Below are 20669 nucleotides of genomic sequence, written 5' to 3'. Positions count from 1 at the left end.
AACCAGTGACCTTTACACTAGGAGCACAGCACTCCAACCAACTGGGCCACTCTCTAGTCAACTTTTAAGAAGGCTGTTTGAGCCTGTGAATGAAGGTAAGCATGACTATCAGTCCATCGTCAGAGGCTTTATGATAAAGGCACACCATTGTCAGACTCAGAATAGTCTGGAAAACTGAAAACATGACAGATTAGTTTCAAAGGCCACAATGGTATGGCTGGAGTAAGCTGATTGGACTAGAATAATAACACTGCCCTAAAAAAGTGTCAACAGTGGAGAGGGTCAAAGATCCACTGAAGTTTCTCTTCCAGGAGTGTGGACAATGCCCCTTGCTCTGTGGGCTCCCTCACTGTAAGACACACAGGTCGATTTTTGGCAGTAGTCACAGGTCTAAATCAAAATGAATCCTTTACTTTGTGCTGTCTATGATAGTTAATTTCTTGCCATGTCTGGTATTGTTAGGTAGACGTTAGAAAATGGAGGAGGAGGAGGGGTGGGAGGGGGTCCACAGTACCTACAGAAAAAGGTCTTAACTAGCTTTGATTAACTGCCTCCAGCCACATATCTATTTTTACAACAACAGATGACAAGAGTTGGTCTGGAGCAAGGGTCTGAATCAGACCTCCACGCATCTTAGGAGGTCACGCCCTCTCGTGGAAGAGCATGCACCACCTTTTCCCACCAAATCAATATGTAACTCCCTCACCCCACCCAGCAAACCCGGGACAAGGGCTCTCTCTCTCTCTCTCTCTCTCTCTCTCTCTCTTCCTCCCTCGAGCTCTTTGGCCCTTGCTCTCTTCCCCTTTCTCTATTTCTCTCCTTCTCCACCTTTCCCCTCTCTCCCTTTCCCCTCTCCCCCTCCCCCTCACCTCAGCTAGGCCCATTCTCTTCCCTGATAATGTACCACTAATACCGGATCCTGTCCCTCTCTCTCACCTTGGCTAGGCCTGTTGTCTTCCCTGAGAACGTATCAGGGATGAGAACATGTCACTAACAAACCCTGCTTGCATTAGTAATCAGCTTGCGGACCTTGGATTCTTCACTGGGTCAGCAAGAAGAACCGAGACTCGCATACCAGTATGCTGACGGGTCCAGGCAGCACTGAGGACAATCTGCACAAAACAGGCTCCATCGGCAGCTGGATTCCAGTCAGTTCTTCCATCAGAGAACAGGCTCTTCCTATGTGTACTCACCTGAGTGACCCAGATGGTTACAGCAACAGTTAATGGTTTATTTTCAGTTTGAAGCTCCAAAAAGAGATGTCTAATGAGTCTAGTTTTTCAAGTGTCAGACCAAACAGCTGGGCCATTGGCAATAGCCCAAAAGTCAGTAAAATTATAGGAAGGCTGATCAGAGGGAGTATTGATGAGAGCCATGAAAATGGCCTTGAGTTCTGCCCACCAAGTAGAGTGACATCATTCATTTTCAGTTGTGCATAACTGGCACTGAGATAGAGAGGCAGGCCACTCCAGATTGGTAGGTGGCAGGTTCAACAAGCAAGGGAACTTACATTCCCTTTTGTTGTGGCTGGCTGTGAGACAAGTAGATCTCTGCACACATCCACAAGAATCTTAAAAGTTTATGTAGAGGCCTTAACTGGGTTCAGTCACGTATTCAGTCCAGATGGTCTTAACATCTTAACTAACTCAAGGCTATGTCCTTGAAACAGCTCCTAGTGTGGGAATGGTGGGTGGAACATACATTCCAAAAACAGAGGAGGGGGGCCGGCCGGGTGGTTCAGGCAGTTGGAGCTCCATGCTCCTAACTTGAAAGGCTGCCGGTTCGATTCCCACATGGGCCAGTGGGCTCTCAACCACAAGGTTGCCAGTTCAATTCCTCGAGTCCTGCAAGGGATGGTGGGCTCTGCCCCCTGCAACTAAGATTGAACACGGCACCTTGAGCTGAGCTGCCCCTGAGCTCCCAGATGGCTCGGTTGGAGCGCATCCTCTCAATCACAAGGTTGCCGGTTCGACTCCCGCAAGGGATGGTGGGCAGCGCCCCCTGCAACTAGCAACGGCAACTGGACCTGGAGCTGAGCTGCGCCCTCCACAACTAAGACTGAAAGGACAACAACTTGAAGCTGAAGGGCACCCTCCACAACTAAGATTGCAAGGACAACGACTTGACTTGGAAAAAAGCCCTGGAAGTACACACTGTTCCCCAATAAAGTCCCGTTCCCCTTCCCCAATAAAATCTAAAAAAAAAGAAAACAGGAGGGGGTGAACAGCCTCTCATTGCCCGGGTCCCTGATGGGTCCTCTCAATGATCTCTTCCCACAGTAGCTCACAAGGTGTGTGGAGCTTCAGTGGTAGAGAACTTGTCACAGCTTATTAGATGGTGACAGTGAGGTGGAGGTCTTCCATTTATATCCTATTAATGAGAAAGGATTGGGGCAATGATTATAGATCGAGAATCAGGAAGTTGATTCAAAGACAGCTGCCCACATGGTGCCCTGGCTGTTGCTAAACTTCAGATCAGGGTCTTTGTCACTAACCTGGTGGTTAGCGCAAGGGTTTGTGTCAGTTTTTGGAACCATGTCAATCAGAAGCAGGAAGGCTCCTCCCTTTTCACCTTCTTGTCAGCCCTCACTTCTATCAAACCCAGGCTCCATATATAGAAGTTCCCACAATACCCAGTTCTCCAGCTCTCTTCCTCCAGCTCATTGTCTTCACACTCAAACCTCAATATCTGTCTCATATCTTGCTCCACCTTAGCATAGCCCCTTGTCACCATCCCACCTCACACTTCAGGATGCGCCTCAACCTCTGTCATCAGGGTTGGATCCGTTTCTCTTCCCTGGTTGCTTCTCTGTTTTAGACTTAAACTGCAGCATGGTGGGTTTGGTACTGCTCTCCTGTCTCAATGAGAAACCCGAGTTATAACCCAGCTGGGTGTCTACTGCAAAGCAAGCCTTGTGGTGAGTGCTGCTGAGACATGCAGAGATGAATAAAACTGGGTCCACCCCAACCCCTTTCTTGCCAAACCTACGGTCTAAAATGATTCTTATTGAATGAATAAATGAATGCTCTAATCATCCCATAGCTCGTTGCTGATCCTCAAGATTTGAGGTTCAAATCAAATCAGCAAACTGCGGCCCCTGGGCCAGTTGCCTGGTTTTGTAAATAAAGTAGTTGGGAACCAGGGCTGGGATTAGGGCAAGCAAGTGAGGCAGGTTCATGCCAGTGCAGGGTCAGATCCTGTCTTTTTCTGAAGGGCTGGTTTAGTTTCTTCATGGTTAATGGGAAGCATATTTGCCACCCCTCCCCCAGCCCATTTTCATGTTGGTCTGAAGATGGTGGTAACGCACATGACTGCTTCAGCCTCATGCTTTTCCTGCTGCCTTCCCGACTAGCCCACTATCTGGAGACTCCTTAGTCCCTATATATGAATTGTCCATAAGGCAGAGCACTGTGTCAGGTACTTTAGGAACACTGAGAGGTTGAAAAGCTGCACCTGCCAGCCCTCCACTACCAACCATGGATCCCAGACACCAATGTGGTGACTTGAAAGCAGAGGGTCTAGTTCAGGTCCCCATGCAGCAGGATGTGGGCTTTGGCCAGGCTCAAAGTCTCTGGGCCTGTTTCCTTAACTGTGAAGATGGAATAACAATTCCTACCTCCCATGGTGTTTGTGAGGATTTAATGAGGCTCTATTTACAAAAGTATTTTGTAAATTGTAAAACCCCATGCGATGTTAAATATTTCCGTTGGGCTCATTAAAAAAATAAAAAGCCGATGAAAGGATGAATTGGGTTCTGGTAAAGGGCCAGGATAAGTAGAACTTTACCTGGGCACGGTCCTCTCTGCTCCCCTACCTGTCTGCTCCCCCCCACACACACACCAGTTAAATCACAGTTGTGTACGCCCCCCCTTTATTTAAAGTAAATTTTCTCTTTTTTTTTTTTTTTTTTAGATTTTATTGGGGAAGGGGAACAGGACTTTATTGGGGGAACAGTGTGCACTTCCAGGTCTTCTTTTCCAAGTCAAGTTGTTGTCCTTTCAATGTTAATTGTGGAGGGTGCGGTTCAGCTTCAAGTTGTTGTCTTTTCAGTCTTAGTTGTGGAGGGCGCAGCTCAGCTCCAGCTCCAGTTGCCGTTGCTAGTTGCAGGGGGCACAGCCCACCATCCCTTGCAGGAGTCGAACTGGCAACCTTGTGGTTGAGAGGACGTATTCCAACCAACTGAGCCATCCGGGAGCTCAGCGGCAGCTCAGCTCAAGGTGCCCTGTTCAATCTTAGTTGCAGAGGCGGAGCCCACCATCCCTTGCGTGTAAGCCCCCTTTTGCCCTTGCTTTTCTAAGATGCTGTCTGTGTGCTTCCATGTCGCTTTCTGTGAGGGTCTCATTTTTGTCCTTTGGGCTCTAGGTGGTTGGAGGTTTTAATTTAAAATTTAATCCTTTTTGGGAAGGCCCGATGGCTCAGTTGGGTAGAGCTCAGAGCTCTCAGCAACAGGGTTGCTGGTTGGATTCCCGTATGGGATGGTGAGCTGCGCCCCTACAACTAGATTGAAGGACAATGACTTGGAGCTGATGGGCCCTGGAGAAACACACTGTTCCCCAGTATTCCCCAATTAAAATTAAAAAAATAATAACAATAAAATTTAATCCTTTTTCCAAGAGTAAATGAAGAATGAGAATAAAGAAAGATCCTAGCGCTAGGTGGCACCAGCGATTACAATTGGCAGGAGGCGTGGGCTGGGCGGCGGGCGGGTTTCTTCCCTTGAAGCTTCTTAGATTGTCAACACTGGACGCGGGCCGACACAGTCTCAGCTGAGTCACCGGGCCGCGGACGCGGGGGGCTGAAGAGCTAAGCGGGAGCGGGGCCGGCGGCATCGTGGGAGCCCCTCGCTTGCGGCCCGGGAACGAGTGCCCTGGGGTGGAGCGGGCTCGCCGCAGGCCCCCGGGAAGCCCTGCGCCCCGAAGTCTTAGCTGCGGGTGAGTCGGACGGAAGGGAGTAGAGCTTGCGTGACCTGAGCTGATGGAGCGTGTCTGTCCCGCACTGCTCCGCCCTAGGTCTTCGCGGGTGAGGAGAGCGATGCGCTTCTGATCCTGGAGGAGCGCCCAACCTTTGGGGCCCTCGGGGCTGCCTGGCTAGGCAGGGGTGTGGCCCGGTGCTCCCACCGCTCCGGCCACGTTGGGCTTTCGGCTCCGAGGAGGGGCCCCCGGCACGTGTTGAGAGAGGCGGGATCTCAGAAAGGAGATTTCGCTGAGCAGACCCGCATCGGGCATTACCATCCCCGTCAGTGGGGCCTTTTTGAGCACAGACGCCCCATCCAGTGGGGGGTTTATGAGCGCCTGCCGTACTGCGCGAAGGTGAGCGAAACCGTCACGGTTCCTGCGGGCGGAGGCCTCCAGGGCGGGGTGCGGAGCCGGGCGCGCGGCAGCACCCATCCGGGCCGAGGTCGGGCGGCGGGGCCGGGCAGCTGCTGGAAGCGGTCCCGGAGGGATTGAGCAGAGAGGGGCGACAGTACGAGGGCTGTTTTGCTTGGCTGAAGGGCAGAAAACTAGTGATGGAGCTCCCGGGTGGGCGAGGCCAGGGCGGGTCCCATTCGTTCTCAGAATTGCTGCGGGAAACCATTGACCAGTTTTGGGTTAGAGAGAGATTGGGTTGGACTCAGAGGAGTGGAAGATGGCGGGCCACACATTCCCTCGGGGGATTTACTTTCTGGGAGGGCGGGGACAGGCCCCCGACCAGGTAAGACCCCCTGCGCCAAAGGCGTCTGGACTTACACCCAGCCTCGGGACACCTGCCGCCAGCCGGGTAGAGTTCGGGGACTTGCGGATGTAGAAAGTACTGTGGGAGGTAGAAGTGCCCCCAGTCATGCTCCCTCCCCAAACCAGAGCTAGTTTAGAGTCTGGACAAGGGGAGTCTTGCTACCAACTCCGGGAAATGTTGTTTTGTGGACTAGCGACAGAAGTGGATCTTTCGTGCCCGAGAGCAGGAAAGCCAGCGTCTTGAGGATACTATTATTGATGCTGTTTGGAAATGTTACCTTTAATGTGTTCTGGAAAGTAGGAGAATAAGCCAGACCTGCACACCTCACAGAATGATGGTGAATCGTCTGGAAGGAAAGGGAGGGAGGGAGAGAGGGAAGGAAGGACTCAACCTCAGATCCCAGGAATGCACCTTTCGTGTCAACTTTCTTTTTAGCTATCCCGTTAACTCCTTTGTCATGCCCTTTTCCTTGCTGGTATTTTCAATTTCATCACCTGTCCAAAAAAGTGAAAGAAAAAAAGTCAAGAGGCTTTTGTGTCTTTATTCTGATTCCATATCAAAAGGGAGCAGTGGAGTGAGTGGCTGTCAGCAGGAAGAGCAGGAGTTCAGCCACGTTTGCTTCACAGCAGGACATTTTCCAGTGGGCAGGCAACCCCACTGCTGGACTCATGTGAGGCCTGAATAAGTGTTTGCTGTGGGGTTGTTATCACTATTTTTATTTTACAAGGATCTGTATATATTAAAAACCCACAGAATTGTATATGCGTTACTCCTAGATGGGATCTTAGAGAGTGTCTCCTTTAATCTCATTTTCCGACAAAACCAGATCAGAATGAAGAGAATTGTGTAAAGTGGTTTGTGACAGCTCTTGGGCTGGTTACCTCGGGCACATGCTTTCTTTACAGAATACTGCACTGCTGCTCTAGAAAGTACTTTGGGACAGTGGAAATCATGTCCCCAGTGGTACAGTCTGGGCTTTGAACACTGGTTCTGCTGTGGACCAAGAGTATCCTTGAGAAACTTAGCATCTCTGCACTTTAGGTTAGTTAAAAAGCTCATAACTGCTCCCTGGCAGGACAGTGCTGAGAGGATCACATGACACAGAGCAGGAGGTCAGTAACTATTGGAGTTCCTTGACCAAATAGGGAAGCTGTTGTTCCTCACTCCACCTCTTGCTGATGAGTGTGTGTGTGTGTGTGTGTGTGTGTCTGTGTGTCTGTGTGTGTGTGTTTTTCTCTTTGACTTCAGGTTCCTAGAGGTGAGCAGCAGTCAGTGGTTACACGCAGAGTGAAACTGAAGGCAGGTGCCTTCACAGCTCCAACCTGGCATTCTTGGACAATGGCAGCTGAGCCTGGGGCGACCAGGTCCCTGAACTCTGTAGCCTAGGCTTTTAGGGAACCGAAGGTGTTCTCAGTTGTGAAAGAGGAGAATTTGGACAGCGGAACAAAAAAGGAAGATAGCTCCTTGGAGCAGATATATTTGTCACAGGAAGCCACATCAAATCCTGGGGACTTTGGAAAGCCTCCCCATCTGCTCATTTACTGGGAGGTGGAGCGCCCCAGGAAGGCATCCAGTCAGTCCTGGGGGCCAGGCCAGGAGCAGGTAAAGCTAGAAAGAGACGCCATGGAAGAGAAGGCGTTTGGCCAGCTGAAGCCCATCGAGCCTGTACGGAAGCTGCTCCCTCGTGTGGACCAGGAGGCCTGGCAGGAAGCTGCGAGCAAAGAGTGCTGGTGGAAGGCCTGGGTGAAGGTGAGGAGACCAAGCTAGGGAGCGGGGGACCAGGTCCTCGGCTCCAGGAGCTCTTTCATCCGTTCCCCTGTCTGCAGGTCAGATGGAATCTCAGACTGTTTCCAGCTAAACGACCCCCAGGAAGGGGGGCCGCAGGGCCTTCCTTCCTCAGTCTCCTGCACCACCCTGTCTCCTTCATGGACTGCTTCCTGAAATTCATCAGACTGGCAGCCTTGTTTCTTTTGCTTCCCCTCCTATATAAATTCAGTGTATCCCTCTCCCTTTTCTCCTGTATTTTTCTTCCCTCCTCTCCATCCTTCCTTACCTTTCTATACATCACAGTTGTTGGCTTGGTGCCTGTCTTTTCATGTTCCTCCCCGACTTCCATGGTTTGATTTTTCTCTTAGTGTTCTGAACCTTGAGCCTGGATGTCTGTCTCTGTATGTGTACAGATTCCCTGAGTCTCTCCTGCTCTTCCAGAAGCCAGTCACCTTTGAGGATGTGGCAGTGAATTTCACCCAGGAAGAGTGGGAATGTCTAGATGCCAATCAGAGGGTCTTCTACCAGGATGTTATGTCAGAAACCTTCAAAAATCTGGTGTCTGTGGGTAAGAGGCCGGGGTTCCTTCAGCAAGCCCCTTGTTCCAGGGCATTAGGACCTCTGGTTTCCCCGGGCAGGTAGATCAGCTCACAAGTAGCTCCACTGACCCTTGGTTTTCAGGTGTGAAAGATCTGGGTCACTAAGCTCAGGGTAAAAGGAAAAGAAATGAAAGCCTGCCTGTTCTCAAAATATGCAGATTTGCCTACTCACCCAATCAGTATTTGCTGAGTCTCTCTTATTATGTATCAGGCACTTAGTTAGGAGCTGGCCTTTTGAATGTCCCTTCCCTGCATCTATGTATCCCAGGTTATGGTTCTTAAACCAAGGATACAAAAGAAGTTTGTCCCCATCTGTTATGAAAGGTCCAAGCCTGGGACCTCAATTCCTTCTCTTCTTCCCACTCTCCAGCTAGACTCTTTCTGTCTAATCCAGATCTGATCACCAAGCTTAAACAAGAAGAGAAACAGTGGAGAGCAGATCTCCTTCACCCCGACAGAGAAGGCCTCCCTTCAGGTAAGAATTACAAAGGAGAGAGGAAGGATAGAAACTGCCTAAGGGAATCAGGGCTCTGTAGATGGTCTCCTAGTACATACCCTCCCAACCTGGTCAGACTTGGAGCTGGAAGAGACCTTGAGCTATCTGCTTGAGGCCCTTGGCTTAAAAGGACGAATATGTAAGCTGTTCAGGACAAGGGAATATCTCCAGTTTCTAAGCATTGTAGATTGCTTATGTCAGTGGCCCTCCTTTGATGAAAAAGTCTTTTCCGAGAAAAAAGGAAAAGAAGGGGATGAACTTGATGCTGAATGGAGTAGGGGACACTTGTTGCTGAGAGTAGAATAAGGACTTGAGAGAAATGGAAGGCCAGGCTGACCACACGTCTTGGATGGCCAGGACAGTCCTGGTTTACGCTTCGCAGCCTAGCTTGATTGTGAATAGCACTTTCACTCAAGTGTCCCAATTTGCATGATTTATTATGAGGTCACCTGTGGGTGTCAGTGGACTATCGGAGGGAGTGTGAGCAATACTGAAAATGAGAGGAAATGGATTTCAAACAAGGTGGTTATAAGTTAAAATTTTAATTGTTGAAGGATTCCAGTTAGATTTTTATTTGCTTTTAATTTGAAAAACCCAAAAGTTTATTCTTAACTCCAGTCTATGAGGTCCAAGAGTGAGGATGAATGTGTTGGCTGGGAGAATGAGGGCAGAAAGAGGGAAGCTTGGACTGAAGGGAGGGTTGGGGTTCTCGTGGTGAATCTTGTGTTATTCTTCCTCATTCATTGTAGGAGGCAAGAAGGAGGAACTTCAAGGGCACTGTCAGAGTTTGAGATATGAGGGGACTAGCGATGACAAGGTCTTCCTTGCTTGTAGAGGGTCAGGCCTGTCCTCTGCTCCAGCTGGGTCCATGGGCAGGACCCCAGTGTTCCCAGCATCTTGGGCTGGACCCCTCTTTTCCTGCCACACCTGTGGCAGGTGTTTCAGCAAGCGCTCCAACCTTCATAGCCACCAGTTTCTTCATAATCCTAAGCGAACTGACAATTGCAGCCAGTGTGGGAAGTCATTTCGGAACCCCAAGGCCCTCAGCTACCATAGACGCATGCATCTGGGGGAGAGGCCCTTCTGTTGCTCACTCTGTGACAAGACCTACTGTGATGCTTCTGGACTGAGTCGTCACCGCCGTGTCCATCTAGGTTACCGGCCCCATTCATGCCCCTTCTGTGGGAAGAGCTTCCGGGACCAGTCTGAGCTCAAACGCCACCAGAAGACACACCAAAACCAGGAGCCAGTGGCTGGAAACCAGAAGCATATCGTGAGGATTCCAGGCACCACTGCTGGAACCCAGGAACCTGCTGTCAGGAGCCAGGGGTTTGCAGCTGGGAGCCACGCACTGATGGCCAGGGCCCAAGAACCCATATTTAGAACCAAGGGTCCTCGAGCTCCCACACAGCCATCGACAGATAGGAACCAGGCACAAGGACCTGTGACCAGGACCCAGGCAGCCAACCCTGGAGCCTGCTGCCTGGATTCCAGGCCCAAGTCTTACCTACCAAAGCCTTCAAGACTCAAGGTCTTCTCTTGCCCTTATTGTCCCTTGACTTTTAGTAAGAAGGCCCATCTCTCCCGGCACCAGAAGGCCCACCTCACAGAGCAGTCAAATAGCTGCTTCTGCTGTGGCAAGTCCTTTAGCTCATTCTCCGGGCTGGTCAGGCACCAGCAGGCTCATTGGAAGCAGAAGGCCTACCGTTGTCCTGTCTGTGACCTCTGCTTCGGGGAGAAGGAGGATCTTGTGGGTCACTGGGGGGCCTACAAAGGCAGGGGGCTGTGCTGGGACAGTCCTCAGAAATGCTGGGCGATCCTGGGCCAGTGGCTTGGCCTCTTTCACGATGCCGCCTCTATGGCAGGAAAGGAGATGGATCTCCTAGGATCCAAGCCCAGGAGAGGGAGAAAGGGAGAAGGCATGCAGGGGGAAAAAAGTAAATGAGGCATGAGGGTCTTGGAACATTAATAAATGGTCTTTCTGACTGAGGCCTTCCTTTGCGTTTGGTTTTCCTGAGGACTGACCTCCAGGGTAAGGAGACTGGGGTAGAGGAAGAGAGATGAGGGGATAATGAAAGAAATACAGAAAGGAAAAGGAACAAGAAGTGGCACGTGGAAACTTGTATTATTAATTAGCACCTAGCTTGTGTCTCATAAACCATCATGTATAATTGCTGAATGAATCAGTGGATATTGTGATAGGTATGAAAACAGGAGGAAAAGGATAAGGCGAGGGAAGGAGTTTGAGGGACCCAGCTGTACAAGTCACAGAAGTAAATGGGAAGGTTCCAAAGCGGGTGTGTGGCCGAGTTTGCGTCCTTTACTTCCCTAGCTCCTCTGTCGGCTGCCGGGGCAAGATGGAGGTCTGGCCAGCAACCTATGGGCTTCTCCCAGGTCCTCACTCTGCAGCTCACCTCGCTGTCTTTGATGTCTTGGACTCATCTTGTTCTTTCCCTTCTACCCTCCACACCTCAGCCCTGCCCATCGGGCCTGAGGTCTTGGAAAAAACAACCATTTGCAAAGTTGGCATGCTGCAGGTTGCTCTGAGGTGGTTCCTGGTCTTCAGCTCATGGCAGACCCTCCTGTGCATTACTGTCCAGCACAGGGGTCCTGGTGAAGAGCAGAAGGGGGAGGGTTTCCGGACAGAGGAATTGGAAAGATGTAGGTAACAAAAACTGAAAGAGCTGGGGAAAGGTAGATGACAGAAGGAGAGAAATCCATCCTATTTGGAATTTAGAGCGAGTGGTCCTGGAAGTGCAAATGGGACCGTCCCCACAGCACAGAGGCCAGTGAGTGTGCAACTTGATGAATGCAACATCCCCAAGGACCAGTCCTTGGACCAACCAGGCTCTCTACTTCTGCCAAGATGTAGCATCACTCAGAAGGGGTTTCCTAGGAAAGGAGGAGAAAATAACTTGAAAAAGCTGTCAGTAATTTCTGTCATGAAACCATTAAACCAGAGAGCGGAAAAGCCCTCTAGGGTCTTCCTGTCTACATGCCTGCCTCAGGATGGTCTTGAAGGTGAGGCATGGGAAGCTGCCTTAGGGAATGGGAGAGGAGGTCCACCTGGGTGGGGTTTTGCCGTGCAGGCACTGAAGGTGGAACAAATCAGGCAGCAGGTGGGAGTGCCTCCCCTTCCCTGCCACCTGGAAATCAGGTGCGTGGGCTCCTGCCTCACAGGATTTTTCCCTCCACCCATGCGGCCAGCCCCCTCCTTTCCTCTGGCTTCCATCCCTCAATAGCCCCCCTCTTTCTCTTGCTGCTTCCCTGTTTTTCTGTTCTCAGCTTATAAGAAGGAGGAGAAAACTTACTTAGCTCTTCAAGAAATTGCCCTGAAAACAAAGAGAAATAGGTGATTGGTGGAAGTTGACTGCCTCCCTCCCCACTGCCTCCCTGGGCAGATTCCAAGGAGTCACCCTTCCCTTTTCGCTAAGGGACCCCGCAGATCTCAGTAAATGGTTCTTTTCATGGCTCTGAGAAGCCTGGGGTTGGCCAAAGGGACAGGAGGAAGGAACCCCCTGCTCCCCGAATTGGGAAGCCTGGGCCATCCTTCTGTCTCCCACTCAGGACTGACTCAGCCTCCACTGCTTACTGGTCCTGTTTGCTGCCTCGCCACTGTACCTGCTAGTCTTCGATGGAGCCAGTTGTAGCAGATGATCAAGGCAATCAGGGGTCCGAGAACAGGCACAATTACAAACAGGGTTATCTTCCAGCAGGGCACCCTCAGAAAGTGGGGATCTGAACCGTTCAGCACAGAACAAACAAGATTAATGGTGCTCCCCCTTACGCCCCACACAGCCCTCTCCATATAGTGTTTCCTAACGTGTTGCAGAAATCTGAAAATATTGCCTATGTTTATCTGTATTTTGAAATGACAAGTTGTTAGACCTGAACGACATTCTAGTGGGGCTTGGTGTGTCTTCACTCTTCCTCCAAGAAGCCTTCCCTGATTAGTCATGTATAGTTACTCATGAAAACGCCACCAGGTGAGTTCAGTTGATATATATGTACTTTGTTCTCCAATTAATCCATATGTATGTATCACCTCCCCAGCTAGACATCAAGTATTTGTGCAAAGGGTCTGTTTACCTTCCCTTTGTATTTTCTGAAAAGAAATAAAGTGCCTACAGTGATTGTGATGAGTTAACAGGGTAAAGCTGTTAGTTTAGTGCCTGACACAAAAGTGTAGTGTATGTATTTGCTATTCTCTTACCAATTCTAGATGCAGGTGACTTATTCAAAGAAAGAAAAAGAAGGGAGAAAAGCCAGCAGGAGCCAGGGGCCTTTATCTCCCCAGAGCAGCAGCAAGATGACTCAGAGGACCTGTGCTCAGCACTTACCGAAAGTCCTGTGGAGGTTCTCTGCAAGAGGAACAAATGGACAGGGGCTTAGCAGGCACCCCAAGGCCATACTTCCTTCTCCGCGCCTTTCTCATGTAATCACTTAAAATTGTTTCTAGCCCTGACACAGTGACACGTGATGTAGGGAGGGAAGCTGTAGGATTTTGTGTCTACTGTGGCAGATAGCAGGGAGGAGAAATGAGATTTTCTGCAGTTCTTGGCTGCTTTGGGGGTTTTATATGTGATTTTCCCACCCGAAGAGAGCATAGGGAATTGGGACAGACGCCAACATGGTCTGGGAAAATGACCACTTCAGTTCTGCCAAGACCAGAAGGGAGGGATTGAGGAGGGAAGGTGCCTGGAACTCACCTATCTCTGCTCGAAGTTTTCCTAAAATAGAAAAAGCAAGTTTTAGTTCCTGCTCTGGCATTAGATGGGCCTTTTCACACCCTGGGCCTTTGTGTAAGTGTCTGCCTGGCCTGGGAGCTTCCTCTGGGTGGGAGGAGCACTGGATTTGGAGCCAGGAGTTGGGGCTCTTTCCCTGGCTATTGCCTGGGATAAATACTGGAGATAAAGAATGTGGAGAACAGGGTAGACAGCAATGCCTCAAACCAACACAAGATTTTATTACCTTCCCACTGCTCTTTGCTTCTTTTCTTGGGTAATTCTCAGTTCACATTGCCACTCCACCCTGCTGGTTGTCACTTTGCAAATGTAAAGCCACTTCCCATCTGAATGAGGAAGGGAGGAACTAAACGTTTAGTTGAGCAGCTACTTTGTGACCAGCTCTGTACCTGGCACTTTGCATAACATTCCCCCATTTAATCCTTTACAATTTAGGAGGGAGGATGTCATGTCTACCTGACAGGCGAGGCAACTGAGGCTTGGAGAGTTCCAGTCAGTGCCTGAGCTGGGATTCAAACCTAGGCTGCCCAACTCACTGATCAGGTTCTTTCTGCTCAGCCATGTGGACTGAAGGCCTTTTCCTTGTGGGAGGAGTAGATAACTGTTTCTGGGATGAATTCAAGGGGAGAAAAAAGACCCCATTGTTGATCCCAGCAATACCCCCCTCACGTACTCCAAGCCCTCCTTGCTGCTTTATCCTCTTAGGAGCGTGAGGAGGAAGAGAAGAATGAAAGGTCCTGAGTGCTTTTGGCCTTGAGAACACCTGGTTGGGGGAGAAGGCTCAGAATGAACGCTCTGGGCACAAAAGAGGAGCTTCCTCCACAGCTGAACCCGAGTCCCTACTGTTGAATGGAAAGAAGGAGGAAACAGTTTTTCAAGACCTGTTACGTGGTAGGGACTTTTACTTACGGTATTTTTATTTAAACTTGACAGCCTAGGCCTGTCTGACTCTGAAGTCCGCTCTCACAAAGTTACATGACACTGCTGGGCGGGGTCCTGAGGCAGGAAGAGGCGGGTTAGGCCTGAGCCTGCCACTTACGAGTTGTCAGGCTAAGATCACAGAACCACTCCAGGTGGTAGTTGCCCCCTCTGTAAAACGGGGCTGTTACATGCCACCCTCCCTCATAGGGAGCTGCAAAGTCCTATTATCCATATGAAAGTATTTGGCAGGCAGAGAAGTGAATGGTGGACTGCGGATCCTGTGGATACTACTGTGTGTGTCTCGCCACGCCGCCAGCGAGAATATAGTGGTACGACTCCCCTAGCTATGGCTCCGTGGGTGTTCCTTTTTGGCCTCACCCGTGTCCTGCGTTCTTGTGTGGGGAGTGGGAGCAGAGACCCCGCAGGCTGCCCCGCACGACACCCACCTAGCACCATAGATAGTACAAAGATATTACCTTTACCTATTTCACCCACTGCCACCTCCCACCCCCTCTGGAAACAACCAATCTGTTCTCTGTATCTCTGAGCTCAGTTTTGTTGTTGTTGTTGTATTAGATTCCATGTATCTTTACCCCAATATATATTCTTGTTTCCTTTGTCATAGATTAAATGACCATATAAACATGGGGGAAAAAAGTATTTGGTACCATGTAAAAGTTGGTATTGTGGAATTCTGAGCCCAGAAGTCACTCAAAAAAAAAAAAAAATGAATGTTCGCTGACCACTCCCTAAGAGGCCAGCTCATTTTGGGCAGGACCCCCAGCTGTCCCCTCAGTCTGTACCTCTCAGTCGGTGCTGCAGGCAGAGGAAGACGAGGCCCAAGGACACCTGCAGGAGCAGCACAGGCAGGACCGCGATGACAGCCAGCACCCCGGGGGTGACCCAGTAGAAGGGATCTGAAAGGCAGAACCGGCCGCTGCCCCCTTGTGTCCACCACGAGCGCGGCGCCGGGCCTCGGTACCTCAGGCTGAATAAAGGCGCGGCTATCACCGAGATTCAAGGAACGTAACACAGAATTGACCCCTGAGCTCAGCCTGGAGGGAACAGTGGGTTTCTAAGAGGGCTACAGGTTTAGAACAACAGGATTCGAGGTTGGATATTGGGGTAATCTTGGAGAATTTTGAGAACCAGCCCGGGGACTTAGACCTGACCCCCAAGACCACGGGTCCACGGCCAGTTTCCGAGCTGAGGAGTGAAGATCTGATTTACCGGCTGCAGGACTAGAGGAGACCCCGAGGGAAGTCAGTTAAGAGGCCTTGGTGATAGTGAAAGGAAAAAGCCACAGGAGCTTGAAGTAGGACAATGGTGGAGGTGCAGAAGTCAAGAAGTCTGTGAACTTAAATAGGAAATGGTACATATTTATTTTCAATAACCTTTAAACTGAAATTTAGTGTTTCTTTCAACTGTGTTTGTAGGCAACACACCACAACAATATGAACAGAACCTGTGACTTTGTCGTCAATAAAACCACAAATATTTTCATATCACATTGAGTTGTTGCAGAAATCTCAAAATATCACTTAATGTTCATCAATATTTTGAAATTACACTAATTATTGGGGCCATCCCATATTTTGTTATTTTAATATTTTGGTAACTATTTCAACACAAATGTGTTTTATGCATTTCAAACATCTTTCTAAGAAGGGTTTTTCAGCTTCAACAGTCCACGAAAGGGGTGCATGACACCCAAAAGGGTTAAGAACACCTTTCCTGGAGTTTTTGAGAAAGGACGACCCCAGAATTTGGTAACAGTGCATGTGGAGAGGGGTGGGTAATGAGGGCGGGACTCAGCTTCCCGGTGCCCACCCATTTCCCATTTTGGGGTCTGTTCTTCCCAAACTCGATCTGTCTGATCTCAATGTGCCGTTCCCGTGTCAAGCCCTTTTCATCTCATTCTCTGTTTTAGGGGGGAGATAAACACAACGCCATCAAAGGTAGGGATTAAGGCACAGCAAGCGGCATTAAATGGTCCAGGAGGGTTTCTTAGGTTTAAATACAGTCACAGAAAAATGCAGCAAACTCTACTTTCAAGTTCTTACTGGAAGTTACCTGTAGCAACATGATTTAGCAAGTACACACTTCAGTTTTTTGGTGTTTTTTTTTTCTTTTCACTTTTGTACTTTAACAAAGGATTAGAATCACAAAAAGAAAGCAGGAGACATTATGAGTTTTCTGATGTAAAGCAATAAGGGTGTAGCATTATCTGAGAAGTATGCTTAGCAAAATAAATCAAACCTGCATCTGAATGTGTATCTATACTCGATCAGTTTACAAGAGATACAGGGGATGAAATCCTCAAAATCTGGACTGTGGGAAACGCACAGGGCAAACACCGATGTGTGCCTCTTGTTTGAATCCGATTCAAACAAACCAATTGTAAAAATGTACCTATGAAACAACCAGGAAAATATAAACACAGACTGGATATTGCTGACATTAAGGAACTTTTGCTAACTTTTAAAGCTATGATAGTAATATTGTGGATATAATTTTTTTTAAGCGTCTTATATTTGAGTGGTTCATTCTTGAGGATTTAGCGATGGCATGGTAATGCTGCCTAGGCCTCAGTAATTCAGTTGGGGAGGGTGGTAATGAGTGGGGTCGGGTGAAACAGGTTATCTTTTGGTTGATAATTGTTGTAGGTTGTGATGGGCATTGTTATTCTCTCTACTTCTGTATATGTTTTAAAGTTCCATAATGAAGAGTTTAAAGAAAGGATTAGAGACAACTAACTACTAATAAAATCACAAAAATGACAAGAAAAAAAGTTGGGCGACAACAAAACTCTTTAGAGAATGAGGGGAGGTAATGACGTCTGAAACTTGCAATAATACAGTCATAGCATTTCAGTCCTAAATTTGCCTCAGCTTCCTGGCTCTCCAGGCCAGGCAGTCGCTTGTTTAGTTGTAAAACACTCTTTGTATAGACTCTTAGGCATGCTGGCTTGGAGACGTGAGGGAAAGGGCTGGAATGTGGGAACCAACCCAGAGAAATACGTTCTTCCGTGAGGCAAAATTTTTAGGTTACTTTTTCTTTCTTTTCTTTTTTTCTGTGTGTGTGTGTGTGTGTGTGTGTGTGTGTGTGTGTTGTGTACTGGGAAGGCAGTTATTGAGCTAGGAAGTTATGGAACAGGAAAGAGGAAACTCTGCAAACTGGAAAGGTCCTCACTGTCAGATTTCTTTGCAGGTAAACATCTCTCAATAAAAACAGCTGTATGAAGAACATTCTGTGACACAGAAAGCTATTTTCACATCCCTGCAATCTGTCTAGAAACAGTGCTTTGTTATCCTGCATACAATGCCACCTTATGGTCCCAGCCCACAACAGTCTCCCTGGAGATACAAAAGTGATGGACTGTCTGAGGGATTGTCTGCTGTGTTGCTGCAGATGGGGAAAGGGAAGGTGGCAAAGGGAAAGGACCTGAGGCTTAAGCCCTCAGAACAGTTTTGTTCTTCAATTAAACAGCAATTAACTTTCTAAGCTCCCCTCTGTCTAGTTCAGCTTGTCCACATCTTAACTATTCTGGGGTAAAACAAAAAAAATTCCAAAGTCAACCACCCACAAAACAAACTGAAAACAAAATTCTGGAGAAAGGAAGTGGTGGAAGTAAAATCTACAGGTGACATCTCTTTATTTCTGTGATTATATTCAGACATTTGTTTTACTTATTTATTCACTTGGGCCATGTGTACCAGCAATATATTTCTCAATAATGTGTCTCATCTAATAAAACAAACGTATCAGATTTGATCAGCTTGACTCTTGGAAAAAAGCCCATGCAGATACTTTGATTAACTTGCAGGTTATTCATATTCCCTCTAGTAGCACAAACTTATCAGAAACTGATTATTTTGGATTTTGTTGTCTCCACTTATCATTTTTCCTATTTTATTTCTTAAAAATTTTTCTTTAAATTTTCTCTATCTGTACCCACACACGTACATGTTATACATACTCTTATATGAGTGGATAAACAAAATCCTAAGGATAATTAGACCTTTTATCTTCTTTGATTGGATCATACCCCATCCTCTTTCCTTTCCCCTCTTCCCCCAAAGAGAACCATATTGACTTTCTTATGGATCTCTTTTCATACTTTTCTCTGAGATTTTATATATATATATATATATATATATATATATATATATTCACAAACATAGGTTTTTTTTTCCCTCCCTACATTGTATAGCTTGTTTTTATCACTCAGCAATACGTTGTGGAATGCCTCCAAGCCATCACTATAACCCTAAAACAACCTTTTTAATGGCTGTATAACTTTCCTGGCAGGGAACACAATATGTATTCAGTCATGTCCCTCCTCACGGGCATTGCCTTGATTCTAGTCCTCTCCCACTCTGAATAATGATGCAGCACACACATGTGGGTGCATACATAAATGCGTCTGTCCTGATGTGTGTACTTCTATGGAATGGATTCCCAGGAGTGAGATGTTTGGGTTGGAGGATCTCATTTAAGTAAGAGAACGGTTAAAGTCTCAAAGGGAGGCCTTGGCCACCCGACGGACGATACCCAGTATTACATGGCACGACTCACCTTCCACTTTCAGTTCCATTGCTGCCTCCTCTTGGTAAGAATGATCGCGGAAGAAGCAGGTGAAACCTCCTTCATCTGAGAACCTCACATTCCTGATCCTGAGGGTCACCTTCCCCTCATCGATGGCCCCTTTCAGCAGCTCCGTCCTGCCCCGATACTCAGGCGCCTGCTCTCCATCCTGGTCCTTGCCATTTCGGTAGAGATGAACCACCCGAGAGAAGGGTGGCCTGTACCATCCCACCTCCATGCCTGTAGCATTCCTTCCAGGAGAGATTCGACATGGCAGTTCCACTTCATCCCCCACCAGGGCCCGGATAGGGTGCCCTGGTCCTATTACTCTGAACTGTCCTGTCCAAGACACCAGAGAAAAGAAACAGCATCAGAGGGAACCTTGACAAACAAGCCAGCCATGGGAACAGCTGCTTCAAAACAGGAAAGGAAGAAGATACTCAATTTTTTAAATGGAATTTTGAATAAACGTTTTAGATGGCATTCTAGAGCCAGGAAAGAGCTCAGTTTTTCTTGAATATTTGTACCAATAAAAGGTCTCTGGTTATAGAGATATTGTGAGTGCTCTGGACAGAATATTCTATCATGTGGTCATTTTGACAGTTGCTGATCACCTTTCTGCCATTGTTTCTGTCCGTCCCTGATCCTACAGCCCCGCCTGAAGGCTCCACCTTGGAATGTGGACCTTCTAGCATATATCAGCTCAGTTCTCCCATGGACCTTCCTGTTTGGACTTGGCTGAATTGGTCCCTACTCTCCCCTTAGGGGTGTTGCTTTTGTTATTCCTCCACTGCTGCCTCGCCACCATTCCTCAGCCCTCTGTCCTGTTCCCATACTCTTCCCAAACTCTTCTGAGACCTTGCACCCTGGAGGTTGCTGTCTCCTGTGCCTCCTGGACCCTGCCTGTACAAACTCCCCATCTCTTTCCGATGTGGAATGTGTCTCCTCAGTTAGACTAGGAGCTACTGGAAGATAAGGCTGGCTTCTCCATCACACCTGCCACAGTTTCCTGAGGGAGGGCAGGACTGGGCCTTCCGGTAGGTGGCTCCTTGAAGGTGGGATCCTGTCTTCTATTTATTTCATTTCTCCCCAGCACATGAGCACAGGACACCTCTGCAAAACTTTACAGTGCCTGATCATGTGGAACAGAACTCAGGCATGACAAGACACTACAATCCAACAGACACTGAGGGAGACTCACCGTGGGGCAGGCACCACTAGCATGCTCTGGACCTAATCTCACTGAACCCCGACAGCAACTCCAAGAGGCTGTTACTATTATACCTCCATGTGATAGGTGAGAAACCCAAACCTCAGAAAGGTAAGAATAAGTTCAAGGAGAGCCTGGAGTTAAGGTCATATTATGGAGTTAGGGCTCTATCCTGAAGTCTGCAGGGAGCCGCTGAGGTTTTCTGAGAAGAGGACAATGTTGGCACATCTACATTTCACAAAGATAATTTACATAGCAACTGGAGGATGAATTGAAGGATGTGAGCCCAGGGAAACTAGCCTTTCTGTTCTCAGGGTCTCCCCAAGGCAGGAATAAAGATCAACCTTACCTGCATAGCTGGAAGACAACTGGAGGAGGAAGAGGAGGCTGGGGAGGCAGCTGGGCAGAGAGGAACGAAAGAAACCCGCCATCTCCATTCTCCCTGAGGACAGAGAGCCCCTGCAGCAGGGTCAGGCCAAGTGGAGGCCCTCAGGGTGCATGTCCCCTCCACTGAAAAAGCCTGAGGAGGGATCTTGGAGGGCAGTGCTCATAGGCCTACCTCCTCCCGGCCACGCTGCAGCTGTGCTCAGGGGAACAGCCCACGTCACCCTTGCCAGGCACTTACACAAAAG

The 20669-nt window shown here is 48.6% G+C and overlaps 2 protein-coding genes across 9 annotated transcripts in view; one reads left to right on the top strand and one right to left on the bottom strand.

Moving 5' to 3' along the window:
* ZFP57 (ZFP57 zinc finger protein) overlaps window positions 1-10559 on the top strand; it is a 26855-nt gene extending 16296 nt beyond the window's left edge. The window contains exons 1-5 of one of the 5 annotated variants that reach the window (XM_074332593.1): window positions 4190-4931; window positions 6961-7461; window positions 7921-8047; window positions 8473-8553; window positions 9324-10559. In XM_074332593.1, coding sequence (XP_074188694.1) covers window positions 7336-7461; window positions 7921-8047; window positions 8473-8553; window positions 9324-10519 — 1530 coding nt within the window. In that variant the 5' untranslated portion in view covers window positions 4190-4931; window positions 6961-7335 and the 3' untranslated portion in view covers window positions 10520-10559. Of the gene's footprint in view, window positions 1-4186; window positions 8048-8448; window positions 8554-9323 lie in introns of those variants that run through there. The other 4 variants (XM_074332592.1, XM_019719432.2, XM_019719433.2 and 1 more) reach the window with 4 other exon arrangements.
* MOG (myelin oligodendrocyte glycoprotein) lies at window positions 9097-20669 on the bottom strand. 4 transcript variants are annotated; one of them, XM_019719435.2, is made up of 8 exons: window positions 20387-20662; window positions 18819-19166; window positions 15044-15157; window positions 13284-13304; window positions 12915-12935; window positions 12196-12312; window positions 11886-11906; window positions 9097-11466 (listed from the first exon to the last, which is right to left on the bottom strand). In XM_019719435.2, the coding sequence occupies exons 1-8, from the start codon at window positions 20472-20474 to the stop codon at window positions 11453-11455; spliced, it is 744 nt and encodes a 247-aa protein (XP_019574994.1). In that variant the 5' UTR covers window positions 20475-20662; the 3' UTR covers window positions 9097-11452. The 4 variants fall into 4 exon arrangements, with proteins under 4 accessions (XP_019574994.1, XP_019574996.1, XP_019574995.1 ...); XM_019719437.2 differs by lacking the exon at window positions 15044-15157 and having other exon boundaries at window positions 20387-20669; XM_019719436.2 differs by lacking the exon at window positions 12915-12935 and having other exon boundaries at window positions 20387-20667.

This window comes from Rhinolophus sinicus, linkage group LG05 (assembly GCF_036562045.2).
Source record: "Rhinolophus sinicus isolate RSC01 linkage group LG05, ASM3656204v1, whole genome shotgun sequence".
Taxonomy (NCBI): domain Eukaryota; kingdom Metazoa; phylum Chordata; class Mammalia; order Chiroptera; family Rhinolophidae; genus Rhinolophus; species Rhinolophus sinicus.
The sequence above is the reverse complement of the archived record's forward strand: the minus strand, read 5'-3'. Positions and strand labels throughout refer to the sequence as shown.

What these genes read in the sequence shown, in the direction of transcription:
- MOG (XM_019719435.2), bottom strand. Translation starts at nt 20,474, where the DNA reads ATGGAGATGGCGGGTTTCTTTCGTTCCTCTCTGCCCAGCTGCCTCCCC. An exon ending in AATGGAACTGAAAGTGGAAG is followed by an intron (nt 15,158 to 18,818) that starts GTGAGTCGTGCC and finishes TCTGCCTTTCAG; the next exon opens with ATCCCTTCTACTGGGTCACC. An exon ending in AAAACTTCGAGCAGAGATAG is followed by an intron (nt 12,936 to 13,283) that starts GTGAGTTCCAGG and finishes TTCCTCTTGCAG; the next exon opens with AGAACCTCCACAGGACTTTC.